The sequence below is a fragment of the Abramis brama genome (assembly GCF_963993115.1).
Source record: "Abramis brama genome assembly, chromosome: 5".
Taxonomy (NCBI): Eukaryota; Metazoa; Chordata; class Actinopteri; order Cypriniformes; family Leuciscidae; genus Abramis; species Abramis brama.
The window spans coordinates 24,792,565-24,812,743 of record NC_139967.1 but is presented as its reverse complement, the minus strand read 5'-3'; the positions used below and the strand labels follow the sequence as shown (position 1 = coordinate 24,812,743).

Here is a 20,179-nt window from a genome sequence, read left to right as displayed (position 1 = left end):
TGGCAGGATTGTATGAAAATGTACCGAATATGTAGCCTGGCTCCGCCCTCCTATGCACTTCCGCTCAATTTTCATTTTCCTTCAGTACTTCGTCTGGGTTTGCGGTATATTCTTGGGTTTTCTTTGGCCAAGTTTTTACCTGTCCAATTAGCGAACAGAGGGAGTGGCTGAGAACGACGACGTTGAGGTCGTGCGCTAGTTTGAGTTGTAGGGTTACGTCACGACCAAACGTTAGCGATTGGTTATGGCAGATCCAGAGTGGCTCTGGGCAGATCCAATAGTTTTAAACTTCAACAGAGTACCCGCCTTCAAGGAAGTTAACGCTTGTCAATGGAGAGTGGCCAGACTCTCTGTACAAATGAAATGTACGAGAGTCTGGTAGGACCAGGCTACCGAATATGTACATGCATGGTATGAATATGTCAGGATCTCCATCCATCGGTCCATTTCTCAGTCAAGCATCAGTAAATGTGTCTCAGTTGATGCAGATAAACTGCCATGTATAAAAGTTTGAGTCAGTATAAGCTGTGTTCATCTATGACACTCTGTATTGCTCCATATTCGTCTCTAGCTCCCCTCTACTGTAAGATCTGACCCAGTTTACTATGAAGTTTAACTTGCAGGCATGGGTTTAATGAGTAATTATATAAATTCATTTATTTTTCATTCATAGCTTCCTTGAGTTAGGCAAAGACTGGAAATAAAACTGCCCGTGTAATCCAAATAAATGACATCTGCTTGCGTGATTGCATGTGTGTTTGGTCATGTTTGACTTTATGAACTGTTTAGTGATGCATGACTGCATAAGTGGGTGCCTGGATGCTCATGAGTCATGAATTATTATTGTGTATGTGTGTGTATTAAGTGTGTTTGTTGTCTTTAGGACACTAAAACTGTGTGAAAACATTGGAGTCCAGCTATATTCCTGTTACATAGCAATACTGCTGATGCGCTGGACGTACACGTATCTGCACATTCAGCAACATACTCAGCTAACCCACTCACCTTCTTCTCGTCATTGCTCTCTATCTCTCTCTCAGTCCCTATCTCTCCTCCTCTCCCGCGTTTTCCCTTTTTCACTGTCCTGGAAAAACACTGGAAAAGCACAGCAGTTGACAGCTGTATCCTTTTTAGCCAATCAGAGCTCTCTCTCGTACTACCCGGCACTCAAACTCAGAGCACTCTGTACAATATCTGCCCCACAACAAGCAGCTCGAACACACTCATTCTCTCTCTCTCTCTTCTTCTCAAGCTAGCTTGTTCTCTCTACTGCCAGAATGCCTGTGTACTACATGTGACAGGCTGCATTACAGACCACAGATTTACACAGGCACAGCCGGGGCAGCCCTGGGGCCTGCAGCCAACTGAGCCTCTCATTCTTACTCAGATCATCTTCCTCTGATCTTACTCAGATCATCTTCCTCTAAAGGCCCCACATGCCTTTTACAGTCCACTGTAATAAAAATGAAGATGAAAGTGCAGTGGTGATGACAAAGAAGTGGTGACAAAAACACTATTTGTGTGGTCATCAACACAGGGTTTTTTCAGATTTTCAGTCGTGCCATTCTCTCTGTATTTACAATCCTTACAAAGCGCTGGATGCTTCACTGGAAATCGAAAAGTAACTCATTACCGCTAAATGTTTACTCTTTGAATTCTTGCACCCGGGAACAATACAAGTCGACACCATTACGACTAAAATTTTGCTAAGAAGTATTTCCTACTAAAGCAAGGTGGTATTTGACTTGTCAAGCGTATCCATAGCGGACTGGTGGGTGTGGCCTTGGATGGCAACATGCCCAGTGCATTATGGGTGTTGAATTTTTCCTACTGATTTAGCAAAAGGGATGACAAGTCTTTTCTTCTCTGTTTTCTCTAGTCAGGTAGCACGGATTTCAAAATTGCTTCAAAAATTTACTGTATAGGCAGCCATGTTTTATTGAAAGCCCATTTTGCCAGAGGTACCCCTTTAACCAAGTGTCTGCATTTCCCTCTTTTACAGGTAACTGGGACGGGGGAAAGCTTTAAAATACCTTCCCCTGCTCCTGATTGGTTCTCTATACCATGAGCTCTGGCTCCGCCCAGGATGTGGCGGTGGAGAATTTCCTGCGTGACATAGAGAGGCGGAGCCAGTGGCTGCACTGCGCTGTTATTGGCTGTGAGGAGGAGCATCCACGTGGCAACATGAACCTATTGTACCGCAAAAGTCGACTGGACTGGAGACATAGAGATCAGGAGGGCAAGAAAAGGTAAAAGAGAGAGACAATAATCAGAAAGAAAGAAATCTGTGAGCCTGGTGTAGGAGAATAAAGGAATATGTGAGGAGAGAGAAAGATAGAGGGGGTTACAGAGATGCTTTGCAGTGCTTAAATGAAAGGTAAAGAAGGGGGTGAGAGGAAGATTAGTAAAATGCTTACTTGATAAAGAAGGTGAGAAAAAGGTGAAACGGAAGGAGGAGCGTATAGAATGAAAAAGATTATCAAGGAGAAGAGAGAGAGAGAACGAAATGGAGGAATATGACACGATTAAGAGAAGTCTTAACTCTGAAATAGAGACATTTGTCTTTCATATTTTATGCAAAGCATCCAAATCTTTCTTTCGTCTGAGAGACAGGAGAGAGAGAGCAGGATATATTCAACACAATCTGCCCCTCTGGTGTCTCAGTGGATCAGCAGCTGGAAATTTGGAAAACAGACTTTTTGTTTAATTATCTTACAAATTAATATAATTAATCGTATCAATTTATTAAATTTTTTTTTTTTTTTTTTTTTTTTTGCTTTTAACTAGTTAACTTTAAATTATAAAAAGTTGTTTTTGTATGTTTTTTTTTTTATTTGTTATTAAATTTCAATTATCAACAAGTGAATCATGCACTGATATTACAATTCTGGCCAATAATTATTTTTATCTTATGGATAATAACCAAGAAATTGTTGGTATTAAATATCTGTATTTTATCTAAATAAATTCAAATAAAAGACTAAAAAATAAAATCACTTGTTGTAAATGTGACAAGTGAATTTAGGCATCACAACATAATGCATGAAAAATGGATGTTCATTTTGAGATTCATACACAAGATTACATTTAACAGCATTATTAAATGTATTAGTGTTTGTAAAGATTAACTTTAAGTTAGCATTAGATGATCACAAAGATAAACAATAAAATATACAATATCGACCGAGACTGATAACCTAAAACTGATATTAACTGGTAGTAATATCATGCATCCCACAAAATAAAAACACTCCTTTTTGTTTTGTAAATGTGTGTACCTACTTAACCATACACTGTAAAAAAAAAATTACATCCCCAAGTCAAAAATTTCAAGTGACCGATAACATCTAAATTTTTCAATTAGTCTGACGTATTATTTCTCATTGAGCCAATGTTAACAGATTATTCCAACAAGAATTTCACTTGGGCCAATTGAAAAATTTAGATGTTATCGGTCACTTGAAATTTTTGATTTGGGAGGGTTAGAAATTTTTTACAGTGTATTTTGGGGACAAATTTGTACCCAGAAGTGAGTTAAATCAGACAAAAACAACAAAAAAAAGAAAAGAAAAGAACTGAAAACTTTGTAAATTAAGTTTATTGTAAAAAAAGTCATAAAGGAAAAATTATGTATCATTATATCATTCAGTTTCATATGTAAGTCTGTATATTACCATATTCTGCAATGCTTTGTTTGCATCTTCAGCTGTGTTCTTTTGAGTGCTTTGTTCCATCTTTAATTCCTTTTAGCTGGGCCGGATTGATTGCAGCCTTAACGCCTCTTTGAGTTCCTCTTTCTCCATCTCTGTGTTTCTGGATGAAGAGGAGAATGCATTTAGATGATTGTCTCTGACACCTGTGCAAATGGACATCAAAGCGCTTTTCATCCGCTCTGTGTTCTACATTCATGACACACGCAGAACCCACAACACATCCTGAGCTTAGACAAACACGCCTGCTTTTATTATAAACTGCTCACACATGCAGACAGATGTGCTGTCACATCAAACATGCTTTGATACATGCACAGTATCTTCAAGTAGTGATCTCGATCTTCTTCCAGCTCTTTTTCTCCCCTTTACAGACGTAAAGAGATACACAAGAGGTCACCCACGCATGCTCGCTTTCTGTCTGGAGGATCTGTCCACTTCCTCTCTCATCCTCCCACTCAATCCCTCCATCCTCCTCCTCTCTGCTGCTGAATGCAGATGATTCTCATTATTTTATCCATCTCTTCCTGTTCCCCCTCTGCTTTTCTCGCATCTTGCTGTCAGTCTTTGCATTTGAGGGGCAGCAAATGAATGAATGAATGAATCAAGTGAATCATTTAGGATGTTAGTAAACTGATTCTGCACTCTAATGCAAAGAGAAAGCCATGCAAGAGCCACATGTTGTGCAGCCTTAAGCAAAACAACAGAAATAGAGCAGACATAAATCACTTCAGTTCCCCGTACCTTTGAGTTTTCACTCTGCCATGTGAAGCATCGCGTCAAATAAAAGCGAACAACCCAAAATCCTCAGCTATGAGAGAAAACCTCATGTGACTGTCAGTCTGTTCGCTCTCATATCAGAATTTAACATTCCGATTTCTTTTGCACAAATGTGTTACAAACACAGTGATTAGCATAAAACTTTAGTATACACTACCGTTCAAAAGTTTGGGGTCAGTAATTTTGAAAAAAATCATTTAATACTGATTTTAATTTAATTTAATAATTATTCAGCAAAGACGCATTAAATTGAAAAAAAGTGAATTTCAAATAAATGCTGTACTTTTGAACTTTCTATTCCTCAAAGAATCCTGAAAAAAAGGTTTTAAACATTGATAATAATAAGAAATATATATTGAGCGCCAAATCAGCATATTAAAATGATTTCTGAAGGAATAAATCAATAATAAATCCATCACAGGAATAAATTACATTTTAAATAGAAAATGGTTATAAATTGTAGTAATATTTCACAGTATAACTGTTTTTAATGTATTTTTGATCAAATAAATGCAGCCTTGGTGAGCATAAGAGATCTCTTTCGAAAACATTTTTAAAATCTTACCGACCCCAAACTTTTGAACGGTAGTGTACAATATTTTGTTTCAGTCACCAATTTGTTGTGGACAAGCGACATTCCTGGAGTGCTGATATTTAGCACTGGGACGTTTCACTCATTGTATCACCAACCAGAACTGACACATATGTAGTTGATACACAGATCAAGTGTGGAATACTGGCTTTTTGAGTTTGAGTTTGGAAAACATCCAGAATTAAACATCACACAATGAGAGAAAATAATTCAGTCCAGTGGTTTGTTCTGAATATATCACTGTGGTGTGTGCAGCTGAAACTGTGTGTCTTTCATGGATTTTATGATGGGATGATTAAACCCATTCTGGTCTTTTTGTCCAGATTATACCTGGAAGTCTCCATTGCCAACTCATATGCCGTGTCCCCTGCCTGCACATCATATCCTGTGGTGCTGTTCTTTTCTGTTCGTGTGTGTCACACTCTACTAGCTCAGCATCTTCTCTGCCTTCTGCCTGACAACAGAGACTCACACACACATGAACACACACACACACACACACACACACACACACTGCAGAACAGTGTATTGATGAGTCGCTTCCATCTGGACTTTGTGCACATCAACCTTCATAAAGGTCAGAGCAGGGGGACACGGTGGACTCTGGACAATGTTTACACATCTTAAAAGTTGACAGGAGGAAGTTCATGAATTTCTAATATAACAGTTGAGCATAGGAAGAAAAAATATGATCACAAAAGAGATTTCTTTAATAGCTGTAATTATTTGAGATTACTTTCCTTGTTTATTTTTTTTAATTTTTTTTTATTTCAATATGAAATCAAACATTTCTCATCAAATGCTTGAAAAGACCAAATTGTCTACAGTATGTTTTAATTCTATCCACATTATTTATATTGCTCTATATTTTTGCTGTAAGAATTGTCTCATTTCTGTTCTCATGTTTCATTCAAAGAACATCTAGAAAACACTTGATACTTAGCTTAAACTCCATTAAGTCTTGAGATATAAAAATAGCAATATCAGTTTCCTCTGGTGGTTCTGTTACAAGGAAAAACATCTCTATTTCTAAATATCTCCAAATAGTCTAACTCACCCCATCACCAGAAAACAGCATTAGTGATTCATTTCTCTTTAAGTGTGTGTGTGTGTGTGTGTGTGTGTGTGTGTGTGTGTGTGTGTGTGTGTGTGTGTGTGTGTGTGTGTGTGTGTGTGTGTGTGTGTGTGTGTGTGTGTGTGTGTGTGTGTACATGCATGCACATATGCCAGTGTGTGCTCTGTGTTTGTATGTTTAGAGAAAAAAAATCAGCAAACAATAAACAAATGACCGGCTAGTTGCCTTGGAAACAGGGAGAGCATGCTAGTAGATTCAGGAGAATAAGAGAAGATGCAGAGAGAGGGATGAAAGGAAAGACAGGGCCCGTGGACAAAGTCTTTTTTGTGTTGGGGAAGAGAGCAAAAGATCAGCTGATAAAACAATGCTTGCAAACATGTCATGAGGAAATATTAAAGGAATAGGGCAACCATTTTTATATGAACTATCCCTAAGAAATCAGGATATAAAGTCTCAATGAAACAGAGTCCTGCATACAGAACAGCACCAGAGAGAAGTGTGTTGTTAAACCGGAAGGTCCTGTTGAGACATCTTTTTTTTTAAATAAATGGATAATAATCATATACATGGATAGATTTTTCACATCTATAACATGAATTTAGAAAATAAATAGGGTGATTTTAAGCTGACTTTAAGAGAATTGAAGAGGGAGAAGATGAAACAAAACAATGAAAGAATAAGAAAGACAGAAGGGGACCTGAGGACAATGAAGGAGAAGAGAAGGATGGGAGGGTAAAGGAGGCTGTCACAGGTCTCTCTGGGTGTCTCACAGGCTGGCATGAACTGTTTCCTCTCTCATCATTCATCCTGAGCGTGTGTGTGTGTGTGTGTGTGTGTGTGTGTGTGTGTGTGTGTGTGTGTGTGTGTGTGTGTGTGTGTGTGTGTGTGTGTGTGTGTGTGTGTGTGTGTGTGTGTGTGTGTGTGTGTGTGCGTGGACCAAGTGTCCTCACAAGGATAGTAAAACCTGAAATTGCCTACATTGTGGGAACCACAAAAAAATGCATAATGAACATGAAAATCTAAACATATGTCTGTGAGGGTTTAGTTTAGGTTTACAATACAGAAATCATTAACTCGTTATAAAAACAATGTAAGTCAATGGAAAATTTCTGTTATGACATACTGTAGAGTTTACATATTATTTGTATTGGTCTGTTTGACTGTGCAGTAGTAGGGGGGATGTATTAACTCCGGAAATGAGGAAAGGATGAGAGTGAATAACGGGGGCTGTAGAGACAAAAATGAAATTGACTGTGAGCTATTAATAGAGCCTTTATCAGTTGAAATGAGGAGAGAGGGAGATAAAAGAGGAGAAAGTGGGATGCCTACAGCACAATGAGAAACAAATTTATTATTCTTATCTCATAAAGAATCTCTCCACAAAGAAACTATTCCTTTTTTCTCTCATTCCCTGATCTTTCTTTCTCTATTCCCATCTCCCATAGCTCCAACTATAAAGATGCCTCCTCTGCAACAGTCGGGAAGGTTCGGGATCTGGCGTCATTTCGGCGTCATTTCCGAATGGGATTTATGACGATGCCAGCGTCCCAGGACCTGTCGCCTCACTCTTGTGCTGCTGCCATGGCACCACGCTCTCAGTCCTGTCATGCTGTGGGCACCGGTGAGGGAGAGGAGTTTGAGAATGGATATTATCCAGACTCAGACCCTCAAAACCAGTCGAATTCATCCCGCTGCCCCCCAACCAAGCCTAAACGCCACCCCAATACTCGTCTCAGCTCTACGGGCCAGCAGGAGCACCCTTCCCGTGGGGTCCACGCACCACCTGACACTCCGCCACCTCCACCTCCCAATCACCCACCCAAACACCCAGAGAAGCGGAATGGTAAGTGAGCAAATCAATAGTATATTCATGCTAAAATTAGGGATGTGATTCGATTTAAAAAAAATTATGATTCTCGAGTAGAGGAAGTTCTCATAAATTGCTCTAACTCTGATGATTCGGATATCAATAAGGAGCCGCCTGACATGGAACATAACCTTGCATCTAAATTTGTGAATTATTTTAAAATATTTGTTGCTGGGAATCTTGAACTGGGAAACTCCCATGTCTAGTTCTTAATTATAAATGCTAATGACTCATGACTATTAAACCATCCATTGTTTCCTGACAGTATAATTTTTAGTCATTCATATATATTTTCGATTGAACTATTATGGAATTGATTTGAATCAAAGATAACTTCAATTATTATCTGCACAGAAATTTGGGCCTTTGTTCGGCTTTCTAAATGTCTCGATTAGAATATTTAAAAATATATGATAATGAGTGTTATTTTTCTGGCTCAAGAAATTATTTTATTCATAAGATAAAATCTATGAAAGCAGCTTATTTTGTATTTCAGTATCATTTTGATTCATTGTTAGAAAAAGAAAAGATGCAATTTTAATTTGTATAAAATCATGTACAATAAGACTAGGAACATGTATTACTAAAAGTAAAATGAGTCACATTTGATTTAATGAAACCAGAAAGCTGTACACACCTGGCATGTGGTCTCTGTAAAAATGTCCTCTCTCTCTTAGCCTTTGTGTCACTCTTTTTTCCCCTTTTTTCTCTGCTTTTCTCTGTTAAACAGCAATGAAAAAATCTGATTCAGGTGAAATGTCAGGACGAAAGGTCCCTCCGTTGAAGCCCAAACGGAGTCCAAGCACACAGCTCTCCTTTGACCCCCCGCCCCCTCGGGTCCCTCCCCCAACCACACCCCTTCCCTTCCAGAGCTCTGAGCCCTCTCCACGGGGCGAGGGTGGAGATGACGAGCCGGTTTACATTGAGATGGTGGGCCAGGTCTTCACCCGAGAGACTCACAACGCCCCGACTCCTCACCCACTCACGCCCTCCGCCACCACGCCTGATTCTGACTCAGACCAAGGAGAGGCCATTTACGAAGAGATGAAGTACCCCTTACCAGACGACAAAACTCGAGAAGCCCACCGCCGCTTGCCACTCAAACATGAGCGTATGAAGTCCTCTAAAGCATACCACTCCTCCATCATCTCGTCCTCCACCTCTTCCTCGCTTCCACGCCCCTCTTCCTCTTCTCCAGCCTGCACCTCTTCCAAGCCTAAAGCTACCGTCTCAATCTCTCACTCTTCTCCTCTGCCTTCGTCCTGCTCCTCTGCATCCTCCACTCCCGTACCTCAAGCCCTCTCCTCATCACCACACCCTCCCCGTGCTCCCACACCCTTCTTGCTGCCAGGGTCCAAGCCTGAACATGAGCCCAGCTCCAGTAAGATCCCAGCACCCTTCCCTAACTTGCTTCAACACAAGCCTCCTCTCCTAGCTTTTCCCCAGCCGGCCGCTGCCTCCAGTGGGATAGGGGCTCAACATAAGACCAGCTCGGCCAAGATCAGCGTGCAATCAGCTTCCAGCCTGCCATCATCTACCAGCACCTCCTCCAGCACAAGCTTCACAAGCACTTCCAAAGATTCCACTGGAGTTGAGAAAGAACGAGAGAAGGAGAGGAGGGAAGGACAGCTGGGACCCACACCAGGACTCAGAGCCCGCAGTCATTCCACTCCTCTTCCTCCTTCATCAAAATCCTCTTCTCCATATTCCCACCATCATCATCATCACCACCCTCACCACAGGCCTTCCCACTATCACCATTACCGCAAGCCTGAGAAAGAGATGTCTTTAGTGGGCAAGGGGTCAGGACAGTCCTCCACCCAGACGCAAACGCAGCCTAAGGAGGGCAAGTCTGTCAGCTTCCTGCTCAAGTCCGAAAAATCTGAGAGGGAAAGGGACCGAGAGAGGGATCGTGATCGAGAGAGAGATCGAGATCGAGAACGAGAGAGAGATCGTGATCGAGAGAGAGACCTGAGCAGCACACCATCTTCCAGTCATTCTGAGACCCCCTCCTCAAACACATACACACACACTTCTCAAACCGGCACTAGCACCACGCCAACGCCGAGTCAACCGTCATCGTCCACAGCAGCCACGCCACCTTCCTCCTCTTCTTCCTCCACTCAGCGCCCTCCATCTCGCTCTCACATGCACCGGTCTCACACCCCGCACTTGTCCCATGGCCTTCCTGCTTATAAACCTCCCCCTTCTGACAGCCCCCTGCTCTGGACCTACCCCTCGGTTGGCTTCCGCCGACCACCTGCCTACGATAGCTTGCGCGGGGGCTTGCAGTTGCCATCCTTGCACACAGACCCCACTAAAACTGGATCTGCAGCCCAGGCATTGCAGGCCAAGGCCGGGTTCATTCCCTGGGAGAGTGCAGCTGCCTTGGGGCTCACAGAAGAACAGGCTTACTGGCCCATGCAACGAAAATTATCATTCAGTCATGGGAGCCGAGACACTGAGAGTGAGTAATGGATGTAGGGAGGGTGGAATGAGTATGAGGGATGATTATTGAGGGGGTTCTCTTTCTATTGTACTATCGTAGATGTTTAATTGTGTTTTTCTCTCTAATGCTCTGTAGAGGAAGATGGAAGTGTGTGGAATGGCAGTGCAGATGCTCTATTGAGGAGAGAGAGGGATGACCTAGCAGCCATGCGGTGTGGCGGACACTCTGGAATACCTGTGCGGGCAACAGGGAGACACAGCGAGAGCTTGGCTGGGGCGGATGGACCACCAGGGTTGAGAGGACTGATACGAGCGGGCCTGCCCTTACCCTGCCAAACCTTCCCAGCATGCCGCAATGGAGGTGAGATCCAATTGAAATGACATTAGCACAGGCTTTCTGCCATGACCTCAGTAGTTAAACTCTGGATATAGATCAAGCATGTTTAGGTTAGAGATAAAACAGTTGTCGACTTAGCTCATAAACAACTGATTGAAAAGGTTTAGTTGCTTTATAAGATGTAATTTGATGTTAACTTATATGGCTGCTAGGATCAGTGTGCATTGATTTGTTTGAAAAGCATCAGATTTCATTAAAGAATGATAAGATAACTATAATGTCATTGAAAATAAAGTTTTAAACCATAATGAAAAAATCCGAAAAATCATGTTACACAATTAGCTAAGCAGAACAAATATTCCTAGCTAACTAGCTGCAGTACCTGTTACAGTTATGGGATATTATTGGATATTTAAGAATTGATAACTGTATGCCACCAGTGGCTTAGCGGACGGGCACGCACTGCAGGGGGGCCCCGCTTGTTGGAGGGCCCCGCAATAACCGTGCCAGGTTGTGCCGATAGACGATGATATGGTGTATTGACGATAGCCAGAGATATTGTCAAAATCATCAGCTATCGGCTTTATCAAGAGGATTTGGCATTTCCAATTACTGTATTAAATTATTATTATTATTACTACTACTACTTTTATTATTAAATTAATATTACAATTAATTTGCCCCACAATAATTTTATAGTGCATCACCCTATAACCAACGAGCCGTGAGGAAAATAAAAGCTTAGCAAGATTAGCTTACTCCTCATTTCAAAAACAACTTGTTTGACATAAATACTTCTCTTCTCATTTTTTCACTACTTATACCATTATCAACATGTTGAAGTAGATTCAACTCTCATCTCGTCATTATTAAATAAATGAGTAATTAAACAAGTACACTAAATCACCCCCCCCACACACACACAACCAAGGGGGGCCTCGGACTTGCCCCTTGAATTTGCCACAAATGCTGCGCCACTGTTTTCCATGATACATTCCTGAGTGAATTGACTAAACACTTGCATTCATGTGCATTGCACATTATGCATTTAATTCACAGTCTAACTTAGCCAAGCAATACATGCATTAGACTGTGCAATGCACTTTTAAATTAAGTCAGTGTCATTTTTACAATGCAAACACACCTGCTTTCAATGCAAATGAGGTTCATTATAGAATGCAACGCATTTACAGACGTCAGCGCTATTTGCTTGCTGCAATTAATGTTGTGCTATTAGTGGAAAGTAGTGTGGAAAGCAGGCTGAATTTCATTATTATATGTAGAAACAGTTTGTGTACTGCTTCTATTCATCAAGGCAGCAATAATTCATCAAATTATGAAAACGAAGGATAAGAGTGTTATAAACGAGCACATATCCAGATGGAACTTTTAAAGAATGATTTAGGTGGCTGGACTGCAGTGGTGGCGTGTTGCTGTACAGTCCCAGCATGCACGGCAAGCATGCCAGATCATGGTGTACTGCATCCCATCCTCCACAACCTTACGGAACTGCAACATGCAAATTTCATCAGCTTTAATTTTTGTCCACGTTAGCTCTATTGCGTTATTTGCATAATTGCTTTATATGAACAATGCTATCAGCGAGCATAATTCCTTCTTAGTGATATACTCCTCCATGCTCTTGAATGCTGTCATGTACATTTTAAACATATTAATTCTGCTTTCTAAAAGATGGCAATAGGAACAGATTCATGTAAGGTTAAAACTATGCGACTATTTCCATTATTAATAGTGCAAGTTAAGAATCAAGGATATGTAAACTTTTGAATGGGGTCATTTTTATAAATTCAGCTTTTTTGTCTTGTGGACTATTTGCAAATATTTTATGTAAAATATCTTATTCTGGACAGTACTAAATAAAAAAATAACATGAATTTTGTATAATCAGATTCTGCAAGGTGTATGTAAACTTTTGAGCACGACAGTATTTTAGATTTGACTTCTTGAGACTTAACCTTGCAAAACAATAACTTGACTCTGTGTCTATGATCTTTTATAGAGTTGGGTCGCCTTGGCAGGTCTTCCTCCACTTCAGGAGTGAGACAAGCAGGGGGTGACGTTCAAAGGCAGAGCAGCCTGCCGGCCAGAGAAGCACTGAACCAGGTAACACGCCAGCACTATTAAAGCTGTCACTAACTCCACATAAACACACACTCAGAGAGTTATTATATACCTGCAGTGTTATAGTTTTCTTCAGCCCTGTTTAAACACACTCATCTGGGTAAAACTGCGATCACATTAGGTTCTGAGTATGAAATTACTTTGGACCTGCAGCCATTTCTTCTGCACAACTTCAAAGAAGGTATTTTGAAGAATGTTTTAAGTGGTTTTGTTCATACAATGAAAGTCAGTGGGGTCCAGAACAACACTTTTGTGTTCCACAGAATAAAGAAACAACTATGTTTACATGCACAACTTTTGTTTCAATTGGACTGAATTCATTCCAATTGATGAATCTGAATGTAGTGTTTACTTGAACGCTAAACATGTAACTGGGTTGATGTGCGCGTTTGTCACAAGCTTCAAATCGGAATATATGTTTGCATATAAAAACCATTCTCCTAAATTGTTTCTTTATTTGTTTTAAACAGCAGACTTAATATTTATCCATTTCTGGTCATAATTTGGAGACAATGAGTATGAACCGTTGTGCCATGCTGCTTATATTTATCACGCAGTAAAAATGTCCCTCCCCGCACCCAAAACCAGTTGTCTGTGGATGAGAATCCGAAAGAAGGACTGGTGGGACGTTGTCCTGGTCCACTTCACAGACACAGTAAAAGGAGAATTTTAGAATGACGATACACTCATTTAAATGACACTTTATTCAACAGGAAGAACAGCTCGTTCCGCGCGTCATACGTCATTACGCTATTTCAACGTCATTGCACATGCGCAGTCCTTCAGTTTCGGGTTTCAATCCGATCAAGTGTTTACATGTCCTCTCGATCGGATTAGAAAAGGAATAAACCACCCCTTTCAATCCGATCGAAATTTCATTTGTATCGACCTCAATCGGATCAATTAAGATGTTTACATGAAGGCTTTTCAGTCCGATTGAGCCGTCAATCCGATTACTAACGGATTATTTGGTTGCATGTTGACGTTGCCAATGAGTAAACAATGACAGAATTTTAATTTTTGAACTATTCCTTTAAGTAATGTTAGTTTATATATCTTGAAATGCTAAATATTTATTTATATATGTTGAAAATATGTAGAAATGAACATAAGCCAAAATAAAAGTCAGCATGAAACACAAGTTGTGATCATGTCATCAGAGAAGAGATGATGTTGCCAGGGGGAGGGGAAATTAATCTTTTTGATCAAAGATTAAGAGGGCACATGACCTGCCAAAAAATAAAGATGTGCACTGATGAAACAATATTCCATAAAAAAAGAGTTGTCAGTTTTGATTTCATAGTGACCTTAATAAATGCTGTAAAATAAAAGAATTGTAGAATGTAGCAACAGTGTAAAGTACAAGAAGATTTACCATATTTAACTCCACAGCGGTTCTCCCAAAAATTGGAAAAAAAGCTTGCATTTTCTGTCTGGGCCTGATTATAGTACTGTAGATGCTGTTGCAATGACCTTTAATTCACCTCGTACACCAACCTGACACTCTGAGAAATAGCTTATTTGCATATTGTGTTTTTCAGTGCAGGGTCTTCGGGAAATTCTTTGAATTCACACCGGCTTGTTCAGCCTCAGTCGGTGTAGATACTGCAGTAATTAATTAAATTCAGTTCAACTGGTTAACATGCTTAAGTGTAATTGAAACCAAGCTTGACAGTTACGGCAGGTGATCTGAAACTAATTTCATTCCATTTTGTGCCCCTGTGGCTGCTATTCCAGACAGTCATTAGGTAAATCGCGGAGCCCATTGAGTCACCAGCATCCCCACCCAAACATGTCTGTATCTGCACTGCACTCCGCTGCAGGGTCAATGAGTGCAGAGAAAAAGGGGGATGAATACAGAGCGGGAGCGAGGCAGAGAAATGCAGCAGAGGGAAAGACAGACAGAGGGAAAGGGGGAGAAAAATGCAGCATAGAATAGAAAAACGTGGCGACAGAATGAAAGCGAGGGGACAGACACAGCACACGGGTGGAGAAAACAGGTGCGGCAGTAAGAAAGACTGTTTTTTGTCAGTCTGTGGCAGGCAGGCAAACAGTCTGTGAATGATCAAACTCAAACCTAGTCCCGCTGCCGGTGTCTCTCCGTGTCGGTCGGTGACAGGCTTTGATTCTGCCGTCTGACTGTCTCTGTCAGCGGTTTGTTAAAGAGCCATTTTTGGAGTTTAGTATGTTGAACGTGTGAAAAGTTACAAGGAGAATCCATGGAGACTGTGCACATGCAAAGCAGCTTATGTTTTTTATGTGTTAACAAACAGGGATATTCCAAGTCCTATAGTTCTAGCGGTGTGTGTGTGTGTGTTGTATTATAGACTGATGTTATTGATGTGACTGATGACATGTATTATTTCCTGCAACACATGCAGGAAAGAATCTTTCATTTTCAATCTTGTTGAATGTTAGCGGCTGTACAGAAGCCTCTTCTTTTCCCCTGGTGTGCTGTTTGTCTCTTGGCAAAAGTTCACATGCTGACACAGTCATAGTGTGTGTGTGTACACCACAGAGATTGACTCGGTGAGCTGATATGACCTTCCCACTCGGAGAAGGGGGATGGGACGGATGCTGTGAGTTGGCGCTATGCCGCTATCTGGTGGCGTTCCTTGATATAGCACAAAGCACACACCCAGAGTCCACAAAATACACATGTTAAGTGGAAAATGTGAATAAAACTAGCCAGTAACTTTATTAGTGGTTAAGGTTGAATCGTAATATCTATAGTCTGACGTGAGCGATTCCTGATGTGACTGCCATATCATGACCATTTTAATCTTTTAAAAAAGTACTATAACAATTTATTTTCTGATGATGATATAACAAAAAGAGAGAAGCATTGTGATAAATACATATTTGTACCCTATAAAACATAATATAAAATAATAAAAAGCTGGAAATGGTGAAATATCTACTATAGTATAATCAAATATTTGCAATTTATTTGTTGTTTGTGAAACGATTTATTCAATCTAAATATATGACTAAATTTTAATCACCCCTCAATGTTGTTATCGTTAGCTAAAACTATTTTCGGTTGAAATAAACTTCATATTGAAAAAGCTGAAATAAAATATATTATAACTATCAAAAGTTGAAGTCGAAGCACTAAAATTATTGAACTACAATAAATAAATAGTAAAAAGTTAATTAAACTAAAATTTAAATGAAATAATTAAAGCTCATTTAAAATATTAATAAATGCTATAATAGTTTATAAAAAAAAAAATACTAAAATAGCCCTGATCACCCTCAATGCACCTCTCGCTTTTGGCAGCCAGATGGTGTGGTTATGGCGTCTACCACTGGACATGCAAACCAGCCAAACCTTTATATCTGTATATCAAACAATCACACAACGAACCACTGCATTTCATCTGCTCTGAACTATGCAAACTAAATTCATTTCAACAATGTTTCTCTCCCTTTCACCTCTCAACCATCTGTACCGTCTGCAGCTCCACTCTCTCTCGCAGGTTCAGTGTCAGGCTCCCTGCAGTCCGTCTGTGAGCCGGCAGCAGCAGTACCAGCAGCAGGTCCAGCTCCAGTTCCAGCAGCTGGCACAGCTCGCCGCGCAGGCCCAGGCTCACATCGGCACCTCCGCAGCCCCGGCCCAGCGAGACGGCAAGCTCCTGGAGGTGATCGAGAGAAAGCGCTGCCTGTGTAAGGAGATTAAGGCTCATCGCCGACCGGATAAGAGCTTATGTAAGCAGGACAGTATGCCTATTTTACCCAGCTGGAGGAGAACGCCGGAGCCCCGCAAGACTGGAACGCCGCCCTGCCAGAGGACGCAGGCTGTGGTGTGGGACACGGCTATCTGACCAAGGTAGAGAGAGGAGAAAGGGTAGGGAATATGAAAGTCATGACTGATAGAGATGGGGGAAGTGGAAATCCTTTCTTTCTTTTTTTTTTTTGGTGTAAAAAGACAAAATGGGAATTTCGCGAGAAATGAGAGAAGTGGCCTTTGAGTGAAGAGATTAAAATAAAAGTGGAAAAACAAAGTGAGAGCATTTTGCCAAGAGAGAATAGCATGATTTAGATTAAATCTCTCTGTAGAAGCAGGAGAAAACGTGTTCACACAGTGTTTATGTGCCATATAGATGCAGCAGCCAACACACACACATTGGAGTCTGAACTCTCTCTGAGCTGCTGCAAATATAACCTGTGCTGCTGAGTTTACAACCCTTTTTGAAACGCACTGGAAACCTTTGGAGCATCGCAACGTTCGTACTCAAAATATAATCCATCAGCGAGGAGAATAGACATGCTTTTTCCTCCAAGGATCGAAGAAATTATCAAAACTTGATGCGTTAAAAGTGAAGAGACGCTGAAAGATAATAGTGGGGCTTTTCCTCATATCATAAACTCTCTGTGACTTTGGACTTGTGTGTTTTTACTGACCAGATGTACTCAGATATGCTGCTGTTTCCTGGGCATCCACTAGACTGATGTTTTTTTACATTCCAGAAGAGTGTGAGAGAGAGAGTGTGTGTGTGTGTGTGTGTGTGTGTGTGTGTGTGCGTGTGTGTGTGTGTGTGTGTGTGTGTGTGTGTGTGTGTGTGTGTGTGTGTGTGTGTGTCATGGTGAACTTTGTAGATGTATCTTTGCATCAGAGGTGTGTGAGGTTGGATGTAGAACAGAGACGAGAGGAAATTCAGACACAGAGAACAAAATTGAAAAGAATACAGGGAAACGTCAATAAAACAAAATTCGACACACTGTATGTATACACAGAAAAAAGTCAAACTCTTGCTTACACATTCAGACACGATGATGGAAACAATGATGATGAAGGTCTGTGTGGTACCGTCGTAGATTGTAGAAGAGATCCATTTTAAGTCTACTGCCTATTGATTGAGTGCCAATTTGCTGAGTGCAGTGATACGCGTGACTCTGAATCTTGAGAGAATAAGAAAAGCTGGTCAGCAGAAGTTACGTGACTTTTGTAGCAATATTTGTTAAAGCAGGAAACTGATCATTTGCCCCAGTCCAATACAAAATCACGATGGAGAAGAAAAGATAACCAATAACACTTAGGTCAGATCCACATTGCATTATTTTGCAAGGGCAAATCAACTGTTGAAATTCACTTGATGAAACTAGCGACCAGTAAGATCACCGGATGAGCTTCATTACAAAAACCATCATAGGAAAGAGAGTGAGGACCAATGCACAGGCTGCTTTAACACAAGGTGTCATTGTATTCACCTAAAAACTACCATATTTATGCATCTGTTTACATTTAATCTGTATCTGAGCATATGCGGAGCTAACATCCAACTGTATTTTTCAGTCCTTTTGGCAGAATAGTCTCATGTGTCAATCGACCGGGGTTTGATAAGATAGAGTGACATATATAAAAGGTCTTTGTCAGTTGTATCTTAAGTACAGTAAGATTGAGCAATCCAGTCACCCTGTCTCTTAGAGAATAAAACAACAAAAACACAACTTTCCACACTGTCCAGTGCTCATGCACACATGCATATACACACAAACGCACACACTCGCAGCACCTTATTGGGAAAAATGAACATGCAGGGACGCTCCTCAGACCGACGTTGGAACTTTCCGCACAAAACAAAGCGACCCACATGATATCGAGATTAAACAAGAAAAAAATACACAAGTGTTCAAATCTGTAAAATAAACATGTACAACTGTATTGATTATGTAGCAATTATTTCCACTTTCATACTTGTAATCAATAAATATATTGTAGCATATAATGTATAAAAGTACAAGGTGTTTAATTGTTTTATAAAGAAATTTAGTAGTTTTATCTGTGGCTACCTGTCTACACTGTACTGAATGGACCGCTGAAAGGCGAACCCTCTCTACTAAAGGCACAGTCTCAGACACTCACACACACACACCAATGTTTTTACAGCTAGTGTCATGCAAGTCCCTTTAAGCAACTTAAGTCTGATCTCATTCATACCCCACCTGGCTCGTTGGAATATCAGTTGGATATTTTTGAAGTACTTCTGCTGCTATATTGAATTTCTACTTTTGCTTACATATCCCTCACTGCTGTTGTTTCATTTCTCTTGTTCGTTCTTTTGAGTGCTCTATGATTTTTGTTTTGTTTTGTTTTGTTTTTTTGGGGGGAGAACATGCAATGGAGTTTTGGGGAGGTGGATCCTTTTGTAACTGTTGGCAATTGAACGTTTCTCAGTTGTTGTTGTTGTGGTTGTATTTAAAAGTTGTTGTTATTTTTGAATAGTTAACAGCACCAACCTGTACAGTTCTCACCCTGGCAACACTACTGTAAATGTGATGGCAATGTTGCAGTGATGTTGCCAAGGGTTTGACATGCTGTCACCACGACACCGGGGTTTCACTGCACCATGTCTTTATCAAACAGTACGGAGGACCACAGTAGAGGAGGGCTGGTGCAATGCATGCTGGGAATTCTTGACAGATTCCCTTAAAGATTCAGTTCAAGGTTGGGCTGCGTCCCAGTCTTTATAAATTGTGCCCAGTTTGTACTTCAGATATACTAAATAATCACCTAGTGGCAATTTATTAAGATGAAAAGGGTAACTTAAGTATTATTGGGTAAACTAGTTTACAGAAACTGTCGGCTTTGCGTGTCTACATAAACGGTGGCCATATTATGAGTGCCATAATATATTGGTATGGTAAGATACGGTGTACCTTGGAAATCACTGTAGTGCTATATTTGCATTGATATCGTCATGAAATAAATTTTATATGATGAACATAGCATCACGTGTGCGAGTAACAGTGTGTGTGTGTGTGTGTGTGTGTGTGTGTGTGTGTGTGTGTGTGTGAGAGAGAGAGAGAGTAAAAGAAACTGTTGAAACCCACATGGCTTTAATGTCTTCTTGTCCTGCAGTCTACTCATGATACGATCAATTGGATATCTGCTATCACAGTCTGATGTGCTAATGTTTTTATTCATTAATTCACTCTCTCTTCATCCTGACCTTCTAGGCTTGTTGTTTCAGCATCCAGTTTCACTGTGGGCAGTTGTTCTTTACTCAAGTGTCAGCATCATGAATACAAGGTGCTGTAACAACAACAGTCTGTTGCAGAAATGTGTGGACTTGCTGTTCACTTATGCCCTGTATCAAAGATGCACTTCTCATACAGCGGTCTCCTGTATAAGATATCGTTGGCCCTGATCTGTCATCTGTCTCCTGAACTTCATTACATACGTTGTTTGACTTTTTTTGATATAACAGATGTATCAAGAGTC

General features: G+C 40.6%; 1 protein-coding gene across 1 annotated transcript in view; it reads left to right on the top strand.

Annotated features, from left to right (window-relative positions):
* Positions 1-19,684, top strand: part of nyap1 (neuronal tyrosine phosphorylated phosphoinositide-3-kinase adaptor 1) — a 33,117-nt gene extending 13,433 nt beyond the window's left edge. Inside the window, exons 2-7 of the mRNA XM_084115094.1 lie at positions 2,003-2,249; positions 7,603-8,000; positions 8,755-10,491; positions 10,609-10,833; positions 12,830-12,933; positions 16,416-19,684. Of these exons, the coding sequence (XP_083971220.1) occupies positions 2,065-2,249; positions 7,603-8,000; positions 8,755-10,491; positions 10,609-10,833; positions 12,830-12,933; positions 16,416-16,778 (3,012 nt within the window). The 5' untranslated portion in view covers positions 2,003-2,064 and the 3' untranslated portion in view covers positions 16,779-19,684. The remainder of the gene's footprint in view (positions 1-2,002; positions 2,250-7,602; positions 8,001-8,754; positions 10,492-10,608; positions 10,834-12,829; positions 12,934-16,415) is intronic.
* The last annotated feature ends 495 nt before the right edge of the window (positions 19,685-20,179 follow it).